Consider the following 21,180-nt stretch of genomic DNA (forward strand, 5'->3'; position numbering starts at 1 on the left):
GTGACAAGTAAAGAGTTTGGTATAATTATACATTTAGTTCTTATTACTTACATATTCTATCAAGTTGGTCTTACCTTTAAATTAATTCAATAAATTTAATCCTCTAATCATATATAATTATTTAAAATCAATACCAAATTGATAGAATGTATAAGTAATAAGAATTGAATGGGTAATTATACTAATTTTGTTAACTATCACATCAGCTCTACTATCAAATGTTAACGACATGTGACTTGATTATTATAATTTAAATTCATAAGTGATTTTATTGATAAAATTAAAATAACGATGATCATCAACCAAGTTACCTTATTGATTAAAGGAATGATTGTTATTCCTATAGGTTACAGGTTCGAGCACATAAATTGTCAGGTATTTGAGCATTCATTATCAAATGATTGAGAGTCGTTATAACAGATGCTACCACACGTAAGCACCCTAATTATTAAAAAAAAAAGATCGGTGATCAAATTAAATAAAAATCCCTTCATAATTAAGTAGTCATATATATGATTTACTCTTAAGTTTAATGGTAAAATACACGTTTAGTACATAAATTATCAGTTTCGGTCTATTTTAGTATTTAAACTTTTAATTTTCAAAAACATACCTAACATTTAGTTTTTTTTCTCATTTTAGTACCACATTCAAAATTTAAAGTTAGTTTTGAAAAATATTGAAAGTTTAAGTACTAAAATATATTAAAATTGATAGTTTAGGTACTACACGCGTTAAGTTTTTAACGTTGATACTAAAACGAAATAAAAATTAAACATTAATATAATTTAAAAAAAATAAAAACGGATATAAAACGATAGTTTAAGCTATAAATGTGTAGTTTACCCCAAGTTTTATTGCTTAATATAACATGGGGATGGAGTTAGCAAACAAAAAAGACAACACAATATAGATCACTATTTGATTAACCAAGATTTGACAAAGCATATATCTAATATATATATTTGCTTGAAACAGAGGAAGAGAGAGAGAGAGACAAGGCGTGCAAACACGACAGTGACAAAAGCGTACCAGTTACAAAGGGTCCAACACTCCAACTGGTCGGTCGTTGATGTTCATTCCTCACCAGCTTCTCCTCTCTCGTTTATCTCTCCCCCTTTCAGCCCAATCCTCTCTTCTTCTTCACTATACTCTACCAAATCTCCTCTCTTTCAGTGCAGGGGAAAAAAAAGCAAAACCCTTTGATTTGATGAGGAAACTTTGTCCAAATCACGACATCCCAGATGCGTTGGACACTGTCCTCGAAGTACCAATCCCAGAAGAAATGTTTGTTCCCAAAAAGACGACTCATCATCACCATCGGCGTTCATGGCAGCAGAACATGAAATCATGGATGAACATGAAGCAGAACCCCGACCAAAGACATTCCATGGTGGCTGTTTCCGGTACGACGAACACCGAGATTCAGCTCCTGCTAGGTGTCATCGGCGCCCCGTTGATTCCTCTCCCTATAAACCCTAACACCGATGACCATCCCATCGCCAGAAACATCAAGGATCATCCGATTGTAAGTAAAAAATTTGAACTTTATTATCATCAGATTATGATGGCGTTGTGCTTATGGATTTGGGTTTGTTTTATTACAGGAATCTTCGATGGCGAAATACATAGTGAAGCAGTACATTGCGGCGGTCGGCGGGGAGAAGGCGTTGGGCGCGCTGGACAGTATGTATGCGATGGGGAAAGTGAGAATGGCGGCTTCGGAGTTCAGTGCCGGAGAAGGCAGTGTGAACAACAAGATCGTTAAGGTGAGGAACTTGAGGCAAGGCGGCGGAGAGGTGGGTGGTTTCGTTTTATGGCAGAAACGGCCGGAGCTCTGGTGTCTGGAACTGGTGGTTTCCGGTTGCAAAATCAGCGCCGGCAGTGACGGAAAAGTGGCTTGGAGGCAGACACCGTGGCACCGTTCTCATGCTTCTAGAGGTCCCCCTAGGCCTCTCCGGCGTTTCCTACAGGTAACCGGTCACGGTTATTTTCGACGTTACGACAATATTTCTTAAAGATGCGATTGCTTTATCGTGAACTAACGATCATTTCATTCAAATTCCTAGGGTCTTGATCCGAGATCGACGGCAAATTTGTTCACGAACTCGATTTGCATCGGCGAAAAAACAATCGACGACGATGATTGTTTCATCCTAAAACTAGAGGCAGAGCCATCAACCCTGAGAGCTAGAAGCAGCAGCAACGTAGAGATCATCCGCCACGCTATCTGGGGTTGCTTCAGTCAAAGAACCGGCCTCCTAATCCAACTCGAAGACTCCCATCTACTGCGAATAAAATCTCCCTGTTCCGACGGCGTCTTTTGGGAAACATCGATGGAATCCTCGATCCAAGACTATAGAACCGTGGACGGTGTAAACATCGCACACGCTGGCAAGACTCGTGTCTCGTTGTTCCGATTCGGGGAGAACTCGGAGAGCCATTCGAGGACGAGGATGGAAGAGGTGTGGACGATCGAAGAAATCGACTTTAACATCAAAGGATTGTCGATGGATTGCTTTTTGCCTCCCGGCGATCTGAAGAAAAAGAGGAAGGGTTCGAGACATTATCGAGCAACACGAGGTTGCCGTTCAGAGTTCGACATGATCAATCTAATATGGTTAATGGTTCCAAAGTTGTTACCATCGATGTTGAAGAATGTGACGATGAATCCTCCTCGGATGACGATGATTTGTTTTGAATTCGATTCCACGTAATATTAATTTGTAAATATTAATACTACAAAATTTTACGTATTTTGTAGCTCTCTATAGTATTTGATTTAAATCAATCGATTAATGAATCGGAGACTTGAATAAAACTAAGCAACTTCTTGCCTTTTCGCATTCAAGAACACAAAGGACTGTTGTAAAGATACTGCAATATGCAAATATATATCAGAGTTTCGTCAAATTGCTTGTTGTTCAAGCCATTTGATACTAATATTATAGACACCAGACTTTCGGATTTAACTAACGTGACGAACTGAATATATAATATGATTGTACACCGAGAAGCTCACCGGGGCACGCCTCAACTATCGTAGCCGGAATGAGTGCCGGAAGCTCGGATACTTGGATATGGGGTTTCTCAATATGGTACATTGAAGTGGAAGAGCCAAGAGATTACAAAGGCAAAAACCATACATACAAGCAGGAAATTTAGAAACCGATGGCCTAGCCAGAAGTTCCGGCAGCACAAATGGCAGTAGAAGCTGTTGTTGTTTCTGTTGCTGCTGATGTGGAATCGTACGGCTCAGTCGTGTCGATATCAATTGCAACAGCAACAACAGTCCGAGCGACAAGAAGATCGACAATCCGTTTTCTTGTTCCTCGTTACATGTTTCATCAACATCAATGGCTACTCCTTGGGGTTGTTTTGTTAAAGCTTCAATTTTTATCAAGACCCAGATTTTGAATCTTCATGTTATTGGTGTTAAACACAGAGAAGTCATCGAATTTCCGACAAGAAGATCGACAATCCTTCTTGAATTTAAGTTTAAATATACATTGTCGAATATTTCATTATCGACAATAATGATTCTAATCATATGATTAAGAGATAAAACGAACAATCATCACATTAAAATTCATGATCTCTTTGGCACAAGATCAATTTGCATAATCAAAAAGACAACATATCATCCTATACCCTAAACCCTCCAATATGAGACAACATTAAAAAAAATCTAACAATATGATCAGTCTTTCTATATAGAATCATAATCTTTAGCTCAAACCCTCCACCTCGGATAGCATCGTACACATTTGTTTGGCATCTCCGTCGGCATAACTTCCTTCGACATGCCTGTTAACCTGCTTGGTCCGTCATTGAAGTGCACGGGGTCTGATACCCCTATTTGCATGCAAGGAGTAGCTCCTTGAGACATTCTCTGCTTGTTGCATTGCTTGTATCCTAACACTATTGTTCTCTAGACCACTCTTTATCCATGCAATGTTGTTTATATCGGTTGCTATGGAGATTAGTTCATGGCTTGAAAAAACAGGGGGCTCCTCGTAGTCGAGGAACTCTGGCCCCAACAACGAACTCTGAGGATGACCCCCACATGGAGTTGAGCAGTAACCGAATCACATCGCAAGGGAATGACGGTTCACAGCGAATATCTTCTAGGATTTTCCCGACTCCCCAGTCTGCCCTGTATGATTGAGCTAGAGGCCCTTGCATCGGGATTCTATTCGTCATTCTGGACTCCATTTTAGAACTGCTAGGAGCATTATATCGGCTGAATGCACTAAGATGGGCAACTGGACAACAAATGGTAGGATGTTCCTTCGGTTCAACGGCAGTTTGATCCTCTTGTATCGGTGGTTTGTCTTCTTGAAAATTCGGTCAATCGCCCATCACCACATCTCTTCCTTCTTGAGGCCTGAAGTGGTTTATATCTCCAGCCGACAGTGTTTCCTCTGATGAAGCTTTTGATCTCTCAAGGCTGCCATCGTCCATCGTATCAGCCGGTCCGGGTTTAAACCTATGCAGTTCCATGCACCGGCGTCTTAAGTTAGAATTCCAATGGTTCATAATTGCATTATCAGTTCTACCGGGCAAGAGTTTTGCAATCGAAGCCCATTTGTTGCCGTGGATCGCATGTCGTAAAAGTAAAGTATGAAGATTAAATTTTAAGTTTTAATTAGTATAGAGACCCTTAGCATATTTAACCCAAAAGCAAACTATGTGAGATTAGTTGGATTAAACTCAAAATTTCAGCATAGTGGAGGGACGGAAACAAGAATTCTGATTAAACCAAAATAAGCCTTCATTTGCAAAACTCAAAAAAGTTAAAATTCCATAATAAAAACAAGATTTAGTCGTTCAAAGCAGTTCCATAATCCAAAAATGTAGCCTTTTTACCCTTGAATGTTGAAATCCAAAGACTTCGGATCCCTTATAAACTCCCCCCACCCTTCCCCCAAAAAAATCAGCAAAAATCTGAGAAAAATGTTAACAAGAATGGCAACATTTTCCATTCAAATCTACCCTTTCTCTGTTATTCTCCAAATCTTCATCTTCCTACTCTTTACAGCAAAACCCATTCCCATTTTCGCCCTCGAAAACAACCCGAACTTCGATCCCAACATTTCCCTCTTCGGCGACGCCAGGGTCGATAACGGAACCGCGACTGTTTATCTCACGCGCCGCCACGCTCCGAGTTCCGGGCTTTTGTTGCTGGACAAACCCTTCAGGTTCGTGGAAGAAAGCAATGTGGGTAAACCGATGTCGTTTTCGACCGAGTTTTCGTTCTCGTTGTCTCCTGGTGATGCTGATGATTTAGCTTTGGTGTTTGTGTCTGGTGGGTTTCATAATAGGTTTAATGATCAAGGATCATTTGGTGTTTTTGGTGAAAATTTGTTTCTGGGTATTGAATTTAATGAAAATCGTGTTGGAATCGATGTGGGAAGCCTTGAATCTGTTAAAGTTTGTGATTTGTTATCTTTGAATCTGGTGTTGAACAATGGTGAACCATTGAAATCTTGGGTTGATTATGATTCAGCCTCTAAGATCTTACAAATTCGATTGAGTAAATCGGACGAAAAACGACCTTTCGATCCGATTCTAGCGTATCGGGTCGATTTGTTGGAAATGTGGGGTGATAAGGATGTTTATGTTGGTATAATATCAAGTAACATTGATGAATTTAATTCACATGGTAGCAGCAGCAGCAATGTTTATTCATGGAGGTTTAGGGTTAGGCATGCTTCGAGTTCGATGCATTCGTTTCCGCAGATCCACGCCGAATTGTCGATAAGGATACTGATGAATTTAGATCAGGGGAAAGTGAATTTTTTGCATTGACATTCTTAGCAGGGTTGATTTTCGGTACCGGATGCGGAGCCTTGTTCGCGTTCATGATCCTGTTTATGTGGGCAATTTTAATTAGCAGGCACAGGGTCTTCCCGATCGAGAATCAAGCGAGTTCCGAAGAGACCAGATACGAGAAAATCGATGTTATCGTAGAGAAGGACAATCGATTCGATAAGATTTAATTGACAGAACTTATATATAGTTAGCTTGTGATGGTCGTCACTAACTTGTGTGACAAGCTTATGTATTTTTTGTTGTTGTGCACTGCTCTGTACGTATATAGCCTGTTTTGCAATGCAGTCATTGCCTTCTGCAAGATCTGTTGCTTCAATTTGAGTTGAATCTTTATATGTTTCTTCGAGTTCAAGCATCGTCGTGTCGGGGAAAAGAGCGGGAAAACAGAGGAAAGAGTTATGTGCCATGAATGAAATGCTCCATCTGAGAAGTTCACTATGTGCATTGTGCTTTAGCTTTTGTTCCACGCAACAGGTATTCTAGCTTTTGAAGAAGCTTTCTTTTCCGATATCTATATACGGCATGCGACCGGTTTACGGAAACTTGTCTATTCTTCATCAATGGAAGCATATAAGTTTGATTCGTTGGTTCTTCGTGTCGGATATATACTCGTATCTGATATTTATACCCGAGTTTGAGTACCGTAGTTCGGTCTTATTGATGAATTTTATATGATCAATGGTATCTATTGTCTTTTGACTAGTGAGTTGTTCCAGCCTGAAATAATTATAATGAATTAAAATAGAAGAACGAAACTTGTTATTCATGTGTAGACACTGATTCAGATGAGTAGAGTAAGATAAACCGAAGGAAATTTTTTTTATTGAGGCATGTGTAAACAGTTTCCTTAAGACGGATTCGTCATCTCCTAGGTGCTTTGAGTAACGTTGGACATCGGTCTCTCAAGATACAACAACAAATGATCACAACAGTAAGCACAACCGTAGGATCAGTCGAACATTATTTTGCCTTTTTCTATTACAAAAAAATTTGGGTTTAGGGTGAAAAATACCTGACCCGGAAAAAAATATAATTTTACCTTATACATTTAGAATAATTACAATAATATCCCTCTGTATATAATTTTTTTCTAATTAAGTCACTATTTTTATTGAATTAAAATATTTTTTATTATTTATGGGTCGGGTTGGTTGAGTTTTAAGTTATATATTGGGTCGAGTTCGGTCGGGTGAAATCTTATTTTGGTCGGGTCTGGTTTCAGGTAGAGGATCCCTTGTTCTCGGGTCGGGTGGACCAAAAATCTGACCCAACCCTATCCATGCCCATCCCTATTAAATATACATTATATATGCTATTTTCTCTTTTTTATGTCGAATAAACTTAATCATTAATGATAATATACACGGTCTATAACATAACTATTCAAATCCAGAATCTTTACGAAGACAATAATCTTTACTTAACAAAATGATGAGATATGTTACACTTCAAATCTCTTTAATACCCATTTTTCTCTCTTCTAATTTCTTTAATGCTCATTTTCTATTAGCTTAAATTCTCAATGTTTTGAAAATACATAAAATCCCTTATTGATTTAAGATAAATTTTACATTATTTATAAAAATATGATAAAATTCTTGATTTGATAGCAATTTTATATTATTTTTAGAAAAAAGTACCATACGAAAATATTATAAAATTATTTAATTTAACATTTAATTTATAATATAAGGTTGGAGAAGGTGCCAAATGTCCAAAGCAACTCGACAGTCTGAGTTAGGGGACCCTACAAGATTCCTTTATGGCATACAAATAGTCTCCCGAATTGATGGATACATTTAAACCATATTATATAACACCAATTTTACGTAAAAATATCTAAAATCAGATTTGGAAAAAACCAATTTTTATAAAATAGATCGGATATTTTAAAATCGGATAGTATAATCGATTTGGGAAAAAATTGAACGATCGGATTTTTTACCGGATTAAAAACCGATTTGAAAAAAATTGAATAAAAAACTGGTTTTTTATCCGGAAAAAAATCCGGTCTGGGGTTTAAAAAATTGGATGACTGGATTTTTTACCAGATTAAAAACTGTTTTTTTTCAAACTGAAACCGATTATACCGGTTACATCATCCGCCCTCCAAACCGATTATGATCCGAACCGGTTTTTTTATAAACCAGTTTTTGGCTTGGTAAAAAAACCGGATCAATTTTTATCCGATCCGATCGAATTTAAATCCAACTACGTGCATCTATAATCATATGGTCGCTTTTGTCCTCTAAAATGTCTCAATCCAAAATCACTTTAATTGTCCATTTAATTAAAAAATTATATTAAATTATTATTAAATAATTATTAAATTTATCAATTGTTATTTTTTAGGATAAATTACGCATTTAGTACATAAACTATCAGTTTTGATATGTTTTAGTACCTAAACTTTCAAAATTTTCAAAATCATACATAACATTAGTTTTTGTTTCATTTTAATTCTCCTGTCGTTAAAAACTTAAAGGATGGCTCGTCGACTGTCGCGTCTACAGTCACATGTTGTCACATCTTTCGATCGATGAAGCCCAAACTTTAAAACTTTTAAATTCAATCACTTAATTTTTGAATTATTCCTATTTTGATCACTCTACGATGAGATTAATTGTTTTATTAGTATTCCCTTGGACCATGTCATTAAAATTTAGGTTCTAACTCTAAACCCAAATTTATACCTTAAACCTCTAAATCATGTCTCAAATGCTAAACCCCAAATTACGATATCCACCCTATCCTCACCTTCACACCTGTAGACAATATCTCGTCGATGATCCCACCCCCAAATCATAACCCTCGTACCTTATCCTCACCCTTAACCACTTCTTATTCCCTTGCTCAACCCTTTTGTCGTCAAAAGACTCAACAAACATCGATACACAATGGTCTACGATTGTTGTCGTTTGCATCGCCATCTTGCCCTAATCCACTGGGTATGAAATCTGTTGTCAGTCACCAACAAGTGGGATTCAAATCACGGTCTTGGTCGTGTTTTCGGTCATGTCGAGTTTAAACGCGATTGCGGTCATAGCGGGAGCTACTGCGACCATAGCGGTATATCGGACGGCAACGCTACCACTATTCACGGGCGCTATCGCGGTCGCAGACCGCTATTTAAACCCTACCAACAACACTTTAGGTAAGACATTCGCCTCATTTTCCCTAAATGCTTCCGCCTATTAAAACCAATACACACCCGACGTCGCACGTTGCTCTAAACGCTTACCCTTGCTCTTGTAAACTTATTTGAGGAGGTTTATTGATGACCTAAGTTCAATGAGTGTTTAATGATTCGGGATTACGAGAGTTTAAGGAGTTTGGTTTCTAGCTTAGGTTTATAAGGGTACTGTCAACGATGCTGATATTTGTTCTAAATACTCTTTAATCATTTAACAATGAACGCTGAATCACCCTACTGTAGTCGTTGGTACTCGAACCCGTGACGAATAGGAGAGACGGGCAAAATTTATGTTGAGCTACTATTTTCCAAACGATCTCGAGCCAAAATTTAATTGCATAAAATTTTTCATTGAAATTCCTCTTTATTCTCATTAATTTACTTTAGGGTAAACTATACGTTTCAGTACTTAAATTATTAATTTTGTTTTATTTTGATACTCAAACTTTATTTTTTTTTCAAAATTGTATCTAACATTTAATTTATGTTTCAATTTGGAATTCGTTGCTACAAAATTAACAAAACCGCTGACGTGATTTTTTTTTTATTTTTTTCAATGATGACATGACATTATCGTATAGTGACACATCGATATGATCGCTAAGTTTTTAATGGGAAGTATCAAAATGAAACCTAAACTAAGTGTTGCGTATGATTTTGAGAAGTTTAGGTACCAAAACAAGACAAATGTAATAGTTTAGAAATTAAACGTCTAATTTACCCTTTATTTTATGCTTAATAAATGTAACTAAAAAATTACAACATAATTATATTATAAACAAAAAAAGTATGAATTTGATTACGATATAGATTTAAAAGTATGTTTTTTTCTTATTTTAAAAGAATGGTAATTATAAATTTATGATTCTTATCTTAAATGAATTCTCATCCCTTTCAAAAAAGAATTATAAATTTATGATTATAGTTTAATTTTAAAGGAAGTTGAAAGGTTATAAGCTAGATTTGTTGAGTTCAGAGTATGTTCAGGTGAAACAAAAACTTGATTCATATTCAGAAGTCAAAAAATGAGTGAACTAAAAATTTTGAGGTCCAATGGTCATCGAAGATAGCGGCATACGCCGATTAGCAATGATGGTGTTGAGTGACGACGGATGATGGGAGACTCTAGTTGAATTTAGGGGTCAATTTGATATTTTATATAAAATTTAGAAGTCAAAATGATATTTCATCTAGAGTTTAAGATCAAATTAGTAATCTATTTAAAGTTCATTAGTCAAATTAAAATTTAAGCTCTTTTGACTAACGTGACACATTATTAAACTAACAAGAAATAATGACGTAGTGACCAAAATGTAACAATCGATAACGTAAGTGGACAAAATTTAATAAATTAATAACATAAGTAATAAAATTTAATTTTTTTTTAAATTAATGGAAAAAGTTTACAAATATAAAAAGGAAAGTGATTAATTTAATAGTTTACCCTTAATTGATATTACATTCACATATAATTAGGGTAAAGTACAAACAAGTTTGGTAATTGAATATTATTCATTCACAATAGGTTTTTTTGTTACTCAATCGTTTACTTACTAACGAGGTTATGATATGACTTATTTTATTTTATTTTTAATGGGTAAATTACAAATTTAATCACTACACTTTACTCACTCTTATTTGACTCAATATACTTTTAATTATTTTCAATTTAATCACTCGTGCATTGAATTGTTTTGTTCACTCCTTTGTTAACAACAAAAAAGCCATGGCATAACGCCTTTAGTGAGGAAACAACTAAGCGACCAACAAAACCCAATATATTAAGTTCAATGAGGAAATTAAAAAGATTTAAAGTACAATGAGTGAAATAGGAGAAGAGTAAATTCAGTTACCAAATTTGTAATTTACCCAAAATATTATATTATAAAGAAAATATTAACAAGTTTGTAATTGTGTTGGATTTCTACAAAAGGGCTAAATATCAATATTTTGATCAAATATGTAATGTGATCCATAAAATTTGATTTAATATATATTTTTAAACAATTCATTTAGTATAATTCTATATATGAAGATTTTGATGTTAGTTCAACTATACATATAAAACTTTTATATTGATTCAGGTACACCTATATAATTGTACAAGCGATTTCAGTGGTTAAATGAATGATTGTTATCTTTAGAGGTCTTAGGTTCGAGCTCCGACGACTCTAGAATATTTAAGCATCATTGTCAAATGGTTGATCGCCTTTAAAAAAATATTACCGCTTGTAATCACCTTAGATTAATAAAAAAATACACATATAGAATTATTTTGGTTATATTAATTTAATTTTGATTCAGTTAAACACATTTTAAAAATAAATATTAATTGTTTGTGTATAGAATATTTAAATATAAAATGATATTATGTTAAAAATAATTTTAAAATTTTGAATAAAATAAAAAAAATTAAAAATTCACATATTATATTGTATATTTAACCAAAAATTCGTGTATAAGTTTAACATTTATCCTTTATAAAATGAAATTTTCAAAGCACTTTAAAATCCAATCAAATATCTTGATATTTTCTCCAATTAATACTCTTATTTTTAACCTTTTATTTTATAATTTATATTTAAATTAAATATCGATGTAATTAATAATAAACAATATTTAATTCAAAATTTTCATCATTAAAAATCTTATTATAAATCTCTTATGGAAAGATAAAAATAGTCATTAAATTTTATCAAATTATTATAGAGTGGTCATTAAATATTATCGAACTGTTATAAAATTATTATTAAATTTATTGAAATTTTACGACTATTATAAAATTACAGACTTTAAGGATGAACTGAAGGGGAGGCAAGTGGGGCAGTGGTCAGCCGTCCTCCTAAAAAATTTAAATTCACATATATTTTAAATATTTTATTTTTATTTTTTATTGATAATCTATTTTCATCCATCCTAAAAATTTAATAAGTTTATCACGCTTAAATAAATTCAAAATTTTCATCATTAAAAATCTTATTATAAATCTCTTATGGAAAGATAAAAATAGTCATTAAATTTTATCAAATTATTATAGAGTGGTCATTAAATATTATCGAACTGTTATAAAATTATTATTAAATTTATTGAAATTGTACGACTATTATAAAATTACAGACTTTAAGGATGAACCGAAGGGGAGGCAAGTGGGGCAGTGGTCAACCGTCCTCCTAAAAAATTTAAATTCACATATATTTTAAATATTTTATTTTTATTTTTTATTGATAATCTATTTTCATCCATCCTAAAAATTTTATAAGTTTATCACGTTTAAATAAAATTCATCACACCTAACCTAAAATCATATGTTCGCCCATGATTACAATGGTTTTTTGTAATAGTTTAATACATATAATGATCATATGTCATTATGTCGTTCAATTATTTTTTTTTTCAAAATCATATTTAATATTTAATTTTAGTTTCATTTTGGTTATATGTTGTTAAAAAATTAACAATGATATCGACGTGTCACTATATAATACCAAATCATCATTGAATAAAATAAAAAATACCACGCCAATAGTTCTGTTAGTTTTTAAGGTTTATATAACAAATAAGTACTTAAAATATATCATCTTTTACATTTAAGTACCTAAAGTATTTTTTGTCAAAATAAGTATCTAAAGTTATCTTTTTGGTCAAAATAGGTACCTAAAGTATTTTTTTGTAAAAATAGGTACTTACATTATTCAACTTTTTCATCTAAGTACATAAAGTACTCTTTAATTAATATTATATGTCAACTTTTTTAGAACTTAGATGAAAAAAGTTTGAATAATTTAGGTAACTATTTGACCAATAAGATAACTTTAGGTATTTACTTTGACAAAAAGATACTTTAGGTAACTAAATGTAAAAATGATATATTTTAGGTACTTATTTATGATATGATCCATTTTTAACGGTGGGTGACTAAAATAAAACAAAAATATAACGTTAGGTATGATTTTTAAAAAAATAGTTAGTGATCAAAACATAACAAATGAGGTAGTTGGGATACTAAATGTGTAGTTTACGCTTTTCATTTTTGGATTCTATATACGTGTGCGTGTGTGTGTGTATATATATATATATTTGAGGATATGCGTGCTTAAAGAAGAGAAGCAGAGGGAGATCAGTTACTGAGCCATTACTTTCCTTCACCAAACAACAAGAATGAATTCTTTAACAAAAAGGAAAAGAAACCCAGATTTCACTTCGCTTTGATCATTTGCCAAAATCCAGAAATTTTCCATTACCGGGTATCGATTTCTCTCATTGACTGTGCTAAATTTGACGTCGATATACAAGAAATAAAGAATAAGAAGAAGGTTTAATCCCCAATCAGCAACCCTGGCGTTCATAGATATATTTGCGGAAGAAGATAAACACGGCGACCAACAAGAGCAGACTGTTTGGCTCTTCGCCGAGGAAGGGAAAGAAGAGCCAAACATGGTGGAAGAAAGCAGAGATGAACCCGAGGATGATAAGTTGACTGTTAAAGTCCCTGAAACTGCTCATCAGATAAGCACCGGTGAATTTCTAATTCTGGGTTTTTGTTTGATTTGATTGCAACGCTTTGTTTAATTCTGCGATTTTGCTTCTATTAATGCCTTTGTATGGACTTGGATCGCATGTTTTGTTCGATTCCAATGCTTTAAATTACGATTTCGATTGTGTTTTCGATTGCGTCAACGTACCAAATACTATTACAGTGATTATGGGTATATAACGGATGCTATTTAAATCTTTGGTTGTGATAATTTTACGATTATTGTTGTTGTAGACATAAATGTTATTATAATTGTTGCACAACTTATTGTAGATTATAATAATTTTAATTATTTCAACATAATGTTGATTTTTCTTAATTTTTTCGTAATTGAACAATAAGCGTAATAGATGTCGTTATCGTTGCAATTAATCGCTATCAGTTAGCTACGATCACGATTCATCGTTATTGGTGTGAATCTAATTTATATCATAACTTTCAATAATAACGGTTTCAGCCGCCGCTGCTACCCTTATATAAGGGCTATGTGTTATTGGTCTCTTTTTTTTGGTAATTTAGGTTGGACCGAAGGGAGTTGGCGCCCTGAAAATTATGAATTCTCAAAAATTTAAAAATTTTATTTTATAATTTTCATCGATAATATATTTTTAAAATTTAAAAATTATATTTTTATCTTTTAAAATTTTATAAATTTGTTCGGTACATTCTGCTTGTAATAAGCCTCCTGTGTGAGTTTTGATCTGATAGGCTCCGGTTTCCGGTTTGACCTTTTGGTGTGGCTTTCCAGATTCATGGTTCCAGGCAGGTTTTGTCTTGACCACTGGTATCAACAGTGTATTTGTCTTGGGATATTCCGGGACCATCATGGTCCCTCTCGGCTGGGTCGGAGGTGTAGTCGGGTTGCTTCTAGCCACCGCGATATCGCTGCACGCGAATATGCTTGTTGCCAAGCTCCATGAATTCGAGGGAAAGAGGCATATCCGATACCGAGAACTCGCAGCTCAAATCTACGGTACGAGTTGCCTAATTAACGTTTGATGTTCTCCGTTATCTATTTCGATTGTTGTTTGAATAGCTTATTGTTTTCATCAGGCAGGGAAGCTTATTACATTACATGGCGTTGCAATATGTCAATCTGTTCATGATCAACCTCGGATATCTCATTTTGGGTGGTTCCGCTTTAATGGTAAGATCCGATCCGGATGTTAACTTGTTGAATATCCGGAAGACGATTTGAATATAGTTTGCAGCTCGGGAATCTGTAACATACGTATATGCGATGCAGGCTTGTTATGTCCTTTTCAACGAAGAGCATACCATGAAGCTTCCGCACTTTATTGCCATCGAAGGACTCGCGTGTATTCTGTTTGCTGTTTCGACACCCCATCTGTCATCACTGAGAATATGGTTAGGATGTTCGACTGTTCTCAGCTTGATATATATCGTCGTGGCGTGCGTGCTGGCAACTAATGACGGTAAGTTCGAACATTGCCTTGAAAGTTATTGTAGGCACTCTGAAGTGATAATTGAATCGTCGACGGAAATAGTTAACGGTTAACCTCGAAATGAATCACTTTTATGACTTAGGATCGAATGCTGCACTCTAATCAATCTTTTGAGTAGACCAAAATACCATAAGAAGCTTTTAATCTTCATTTTATGGCGTTAATGATTCTCATGCTGTTATAGGATTGAATGCGCCGCCCCGAGATTATACCATACACTGGAAATCGATCACCGACAGAATTTTTACGACCATAGGGGCATCTGCGAATCTCGTTTTTGCATTCAATACAGGAATGCTTCCTGAAATACAGGCAACGGCGAGGCAACCTGCAGTGAGGAATATGCTGAAAGCTTTGTACTTTCAGTTCTCTTTTGGAGTTGTACCGATGTATGCCGTTACTTTTATCGGCTACTGGGCTTACGGGTCTTCGACGCCTACATATTTACTTAACGGTACCAGCGGCCCGGTTTGGGTGAAGGCAGCTGCAAACCTGTCCGCCTTCCTGCAATCGGTTATTGCTTTGCATGTAAGTGTTCTTATTTGTATTTCCTGTTTTTGGAAAACGCCTCGACGAACCCTTATCAGCTTCCTCACCGCCGCAGATATTCGCAAGTCCGGCTTACGAGTATTTGGACACAAAGTTCGGGGTTCACGGAAACTGAAAACACAGCCTTCAGAATCGTAGCGAGAGGCAGCTACCTTGTGGCAAGTACGCTGGTGTCGGCTCTCATGCCTTTCCTCGGTGATTTCGAGACCCTCACTGGGGCATTGAGCACGTTCCCCCTGACGTTCATCCTCGCGAACCACATGTACCTCGTGGCGAAGACGAAGCAGAACAAACTGAGTTCCTTGCAACGGTTCTGGCATTGGGTCAATGTCGGTTTCTTCGGTCTCATGTCTCTTGCGGCAACGATCGCCGGTATAAGGCTCATTGCCGTGGATTCCAAGGAGTATCATATATTCGCTGACGTGTGAGTAGTTGTACTCGTCGGTGAAGAATAGATGAAGATGACGCGGTTGCATACGTTAGAATTCGAACTCTTTGAGACGTCGGAGATTCGTCTCGAGTGATTCTTTTCATTTCGAGTAGTTGTATTCTTTTAACTTGGAACCTCTGATTCAGCTAGGTGTTGAATAAGAGTTGGTATAGTATTGGTAGTAGTAGTTTTACACTATAAAGTGTGTTTATAAATAATGGTGAAAAAAAAGCTTGTTTTTTTATAATTTATTTAAGTGGTATTTGAGTGGAATTAAATGAAAAAGAAAAAAAATAAGATTAATACTAAATATTATTTTACATTTATACTCCATATTTATTTAATATGAAAATAAATGAATACTTTTTTTAATATGTATAGTTAAATCAAAATCAAAATTTTATGTGTGCAAATAAATTAACATCAAATTTTCATGTGTATAATTGATAAGATCAAAATTCATGTATAATATTATATATTTAAATATAATTTAAATATTTATTTTTAAAATTTAAAATTTATATTTTTTAGAAAAAAAAAATTAAATAAAAAATTATTAATTAAATTCAATCTGAATTAAATAAATCCAGAATATATAATATTTTATCTACATCCGAATCTTACCAAACAAAACGGATCTACCGACCCAAACAGATGGGATGCCAACGAGTTTTTAGAGTATAAATATGTATCCTTTGCCTGAACACAATTCCGACCCGAAAAGTATATATATTCCATTCGATTCTGATTTGAAAAAATATATATTATTCACCTGACTCTGACATGGATGGAAAATTCAAATTATAAATTTGACCCGATATAAAATAAAAATTTATTTAAATAATAATATTTTTTAAAGAAAATTATATTATTTTCTCTGGATCTAGTTGAGTAGGGTCAAAGTTTTTTTACTCTTTACTTGAGCTAGACCCGATCTTATTCCCTTAGAAAATCAATCCAGCCCGACTCAAATTCGATTTTTTTTCAAAATAACTAACCCTTTTGATTTAGATCAGATCGAAACCTATCGATTTCGGATTAAATTAACAGCACTAGGCAGGTGGCATCTATACAAATTGCTACTATTTTCTTCACACGACACGACGTCGTATTGTATTTCAAAAGTGAAATGACAAAGTTACCTCTCTCACTTTCTTTTATTTCCGTTTATAATTTTCCTCACGTTTCGCTCCTTTGTTTTCCCTTTGGATCTTCTCTTTTGAGTTCTAGATTCCAATTCAACTGAATAAAAGTAATTTAAATCGCTTTTGTTTTTGAAAAGAAAACCCTAAAATCTCAGCGAAATTCGAGAGGAAAAAAAAGCAGTTGAAAATTGCAAAACATGTCGAGAATCAGAGATCGAACTGAAGATTTCAAAGATGCTGTGCGGCAGTCTGCGATTTCATCGGGTTTCAACGAGGTAAACAATTTTGTTTCCTTTATTTCGTGTAAAAATTATAGTAATTTTGAATCTGCTCATTGTTTAATTAGTTTTACAATTTCTCTTTAATTTCAAATTTCATTTGATTTGGAATTTTTTTTTGGTGTTGACAGGCTAAATTGGCAGCGATAATGGCGTCGTTCATAATCCATAAACCGCGGCAAACGTCGCCTTTTACTAAATCTGCACTGAAAACGGTAAAGTTTGGAAAACATTTCCACATTCTCGTTTTTGTTCTTTTATGGCATGGAATTTTGAGTTTTTTTTTCTTCATATTTTTTGTTTAATTAGCTGGAGAGTATTGAAGCTTTGGATCAGTTCTTGCCAAAGCACCGTAAGGATTACGTTGATCGTCATAGAACAACGGAGCAAGAAAGGGACAGCATTGAACATGAAGTAATGTTGCATGTTTTAGTTTCATGTACTATTATGCCTGTTCTTTACTGAGTAAAATTCAGCTGTTCTTACTTTAATCAGTAACATTTTGGAAGTTTTTTTGTGTTCTGATTGCGCGAATTGTCTAACGACGAACACTTGTGCGATCTCTCTTCATTATCGGGTCAAGTGTGACATGTGGTTGGATTGTGAGTTTGTACTTTAAAGCTATGTGGACTTAAGTTTTAATTTCTACTGATCTAGCTCAAAGGTAGTAATGCATTTTAATGTGTTATAATTATTTTGCCGATATGCATTTAAAGTGTGAAGAATTTTTAGCAGTTTTTGTTATTTGGTGTTATTTTTCTTGATCAAATTGTGCCAAATGGTGGGGTGCAGATTTTGATGATTGAGTATATGTGCATTTCGCTTTTCTGCTCTGCAAGTCACATGGAACCGATAGATTATAGAGTTTATGGCAGTTATTAGTTCCCAATAGAGTGTTTGATTGCATTTGGTTCGTTGTTGCTTTGATTCACCAGAAAATGGTTTTATTGTCAATTAATTAAGTTCATGATTGTGAGTATTAGATTCTTTGCATCCAATGTTGTAAGTCAAAATTTGATGCAGGTTACTGCTTTTGTTAAAGCTTGCAAAGACCAAATTGATATCCTCAAAAATTGTATAAATGATGAAGAGGCAAGCTCGAAGGGGTGGCTGGGAATTAGGGATACCTCAAATGTTGATACCATTGCGCACAAACATGGAGTGGTATGTTTAAATTCTTCCTGTTTATTGAGAGAAATTGGTTGAGACTTTGTCTGTTTTCTACATCTATCTAGCTTAATTTGATCGATTACACTGTTAATCTTGCTCACCTCCTGGGGTTAATAGCTCTAGTTTGTCTCCTTCCTTTTTATTGGAGCTACATGATCTTATGAAGATTCAAAAGTCCTTTATACTTTTTCTTTTCACGTTTTACACAATAATTTCAATTTCCTTTGTAGTAATATATTATGTCCTCGGCATTTCTTCATTCAATAGCTTTTTATTTCTTCAAATGTACTGTTTTCTTCCTCTAAGAAAAACAGCTAGTGGTATAGTTAGCTTGCTGAAAGTGCATCTATGGTTTTCCTTGACACTCAGGTACTAATTATAAGTGAGAAACTTCACTCAGTCACTGCACAGTTCGATCAGATGAGAGCCGTTCGTTTCCAAGATGCTATCAATAGAGCAATGCCAAGAAGGAAACTTAAGAAGTCTGTTAATTCAAATTCTGCAGATGCCTCTAAACCATACAACATGGAGCCCACAGATACCAAGGATATTCAACACGAATCTCTTAGAGTCAAACAGGAATTACTGGATGATGAAACCCGTGCCCTTCAGGTAAAAACTTATGAATCTTAACCATTTGATTAACAAATTATCCGTCCTTCATACCGAGCAAAGCCTTAAGTTTTGTCCCTGCAGTTTGCCACTAACCATTGAATTTTATCCTGCCGAGTATAGTGAACAGCATTGCAGCCACAAGCATTTAATATTTCTTCCCATAGCAACTTAGAATACGAGCATGTAACGAAAAGATGAATTATGGTTTTCAATGCTTGACCACACAAGACACAATCAGTAATATTTTGATAACCCCAGGAGGCCTACTCCTAGTGGGAAGTCTATCCACTTTGGCTAGCCAGGATATGAATTAATGTTTAGGTATAGAGAGCTGACCTATCTTTGCCATGGTACCTTCACCAATCCATTCGGAGTTCGGATTCATATGGCCTTTTCTATCACGTCCTTATGTAATTCGTTTTCTGAAATGAGATGTTAATTGCTCTACTTATTATTTAGATGGAGTTGAGTAGTCTTCTAGATGCCGCTCAACAAACTGAAACTAAAATGGTGGAGATGTCTGCTCTGAATCACCTAATGTCCACACATGTTCTGCAACAGGCTCAACAAATAGAACATCTTTATGATCAGGTGCAAAACATTCCCCTCGACGTTCACCTTCTCTTTGCACTGCATATATCTTTCACTAATGTTACTGCATCACACGAACCATCTGTTTTCCTCTTTTTCGTTATTAATCCATTATTACATAGAGCTCATTTATGAAACTGATTCGAGTTAGTTCGATTGTGTAAACTGGATTTCCTTCATGGGTGATTGTAAATACCTGAGTTGTTCCACATAAGGTAAGAAACATCTATAGGGATATATACAGTTTCATTACGGTAATTGAATCAAAACATTTCGGTATGAGGTGTTTAGCTTTATTTTGTTCATCCCTAAGCATTGGTTTTCCATTTCCCCCCTCTTTTAACGCAACCTCGAAATCGGGACCGTCATTTTTTTTGGTCTTACCGCAGGCGGTTGAAGCGACAAAAAATGTAGAGCTCGGTAACAAAGAACTTTCTCAAGCGATCCAGCGGAATAGCGGCAGCCGGACGTTTCTCGTGCTATTTTTCCTCGTCCTCACCTTTTCAATCTTGTTTCTTGACTGGTATAACTGAACAAAATTGTACTTGTTACCATTTTTCTTTTGTTGGGAGCGACTCGAGTATTTTTCTCTTTTCATTTGTATACTTCGACGCATATGGAGATATATTCTTTAAAGTTTTCGAAACACATTTAGCATATAAACTAGATCCGATTACGAGTCGAATTACTTGTTTGACTCGATAGGTTTAGCTTGAATTGCTGAGCTCAACTCGACTTGTATATTTTAAAACTAAACTCGAGTCGATTTGAAATTTCGCGAGCTTAAAATTTTCGAGCGTCATTTGAAATAAAAAATTGACATCTCGAATTAGAATTCAAACCTTAAATACATGGAAGTTTTATGTTGTATTTTTTATATAAAATGATGTATAAATGTTAATTTTATTAACAATTTAATTTAAAAAATCTAAAATTTTAGTATATTATCTTTTCGAGTTGCTCGTAAAATTTTTCAATTCGAAATCACATAAGGACTAACAAAAGCTAAAGTCCAACCCGAATAACCAAAATCATCAACAGAAATGAAATCTATTAACTATTATAACGTGCCATGTCAGACGTTTGCGAGGGTAACTAAAGGTTAACAATTGAGGTGATCGTTTTGTTATAAATAAAAAAATTAGCTATTATTCTGTAATTTCTCGAACTTTAGTGGTGAAAACAATTTTGGGTAAATTACGCATTCAGTATCTAAACTATCAGTTTTGATCCGTTTTAGTACCTAATTTTTTTAAAAAATATACGTAAAGTTTAGTTATTGTTCATTTTAGTACCCATCCGTTAAAAAAATTAGTTTTTGTTTCATTTAATACCTTGTTCAAAATTTAACTTTAAGTTTTGAAAAAAAATTGA

At 34.5% G+C, this 21,180-nt stretch overlaps 2 protein-coding genes and 3 pseudogenes across 2 annotated transcripts; 4 read left to right on the forward strand and 1 right to left on the reverse strand.

The window, feature by feature from the left end:
• The first annotated feature begins 1,092 nt into the window (after positions 1-1,092).
• Positions 1,093-2,763, forward strand: LOC120131480 (annotated as a pseudogene).
• Positions 2,764-3,728: 965 nt separating this feature from the next.
• LOC120131322 lies at positions 3,729-4,614 on the reverse strand (annotated as a pseudogene).
• A 304-nt stretch (positions 4,615-4,918) lies between these two features.
• On the forward strand, positions 4,919-6,268 carry LOC120131509 (L-type lectin-domain containing receptor kinase VIII.1-like). Its single transcript, XM_039148498.1, has one exon. The coding sequence runs from the start codon at positions 4,957-4,959 to the stop codon at positions 5,809-5,811; it is 855 nt and encodes a 284-aa protein (XP_039004429.1). The 5' UTR covers positions 4,919-4,956; the 3' UTR covers positions 5,812-6,268.
• Positions 6,269-13,248: 6,980 nt separating this feature from the next.
• Positions 13,249-16,233, forward strand: LOC120131491 (annotated as a pseudogene).
• Positions 16,234-17,219: 986 nt separating this feature from the next.
• On the forward strand, positions 17,220-20,454 carry LOC120131502 (syntaxin-81-like). The gene is made up of 7 exons (XM_039148488.1): positions 17,220-17,427; positions 17,562-17,645; positions 17,740-17,844; positions 18,454-18,594; positions 18,970-19,212; positions 19,675-19,806; positions 20,196-20,454. Exons 1-7 carry the CDS (start codon positions 17,350-17,352, stop codon positions 20,337-20,339), a joined length of 927 nt encoding a protein of 308 aa, XP_039004419.1. The 5' UTR covers positions 17,220-17,349; the 3' UTR covers positions 20,340-20,454.
• The last annotated feature ends 726 nt before the right edge of the window (positions 20,455-21,180 follow it).

The sequence above is a fragment of the Hibiscus syriacus genome, unplaced genomic scaffold (assembly GCF_006381635.1).
Source record: "Hibiscus syriacus cultivar Baekdansim isolate YM2019G1 unplaced genomic scaffold, ASM638163v2 tig00001695_pilon, whole genome shotgun sequence".
Taxonomy (NCBI): Eukaryota; Viridiplantae; Streptophyta; class Magnoliopsida; order Malvales; family Malvaceae; genus Hibiscus; species Hibiscus syriacus.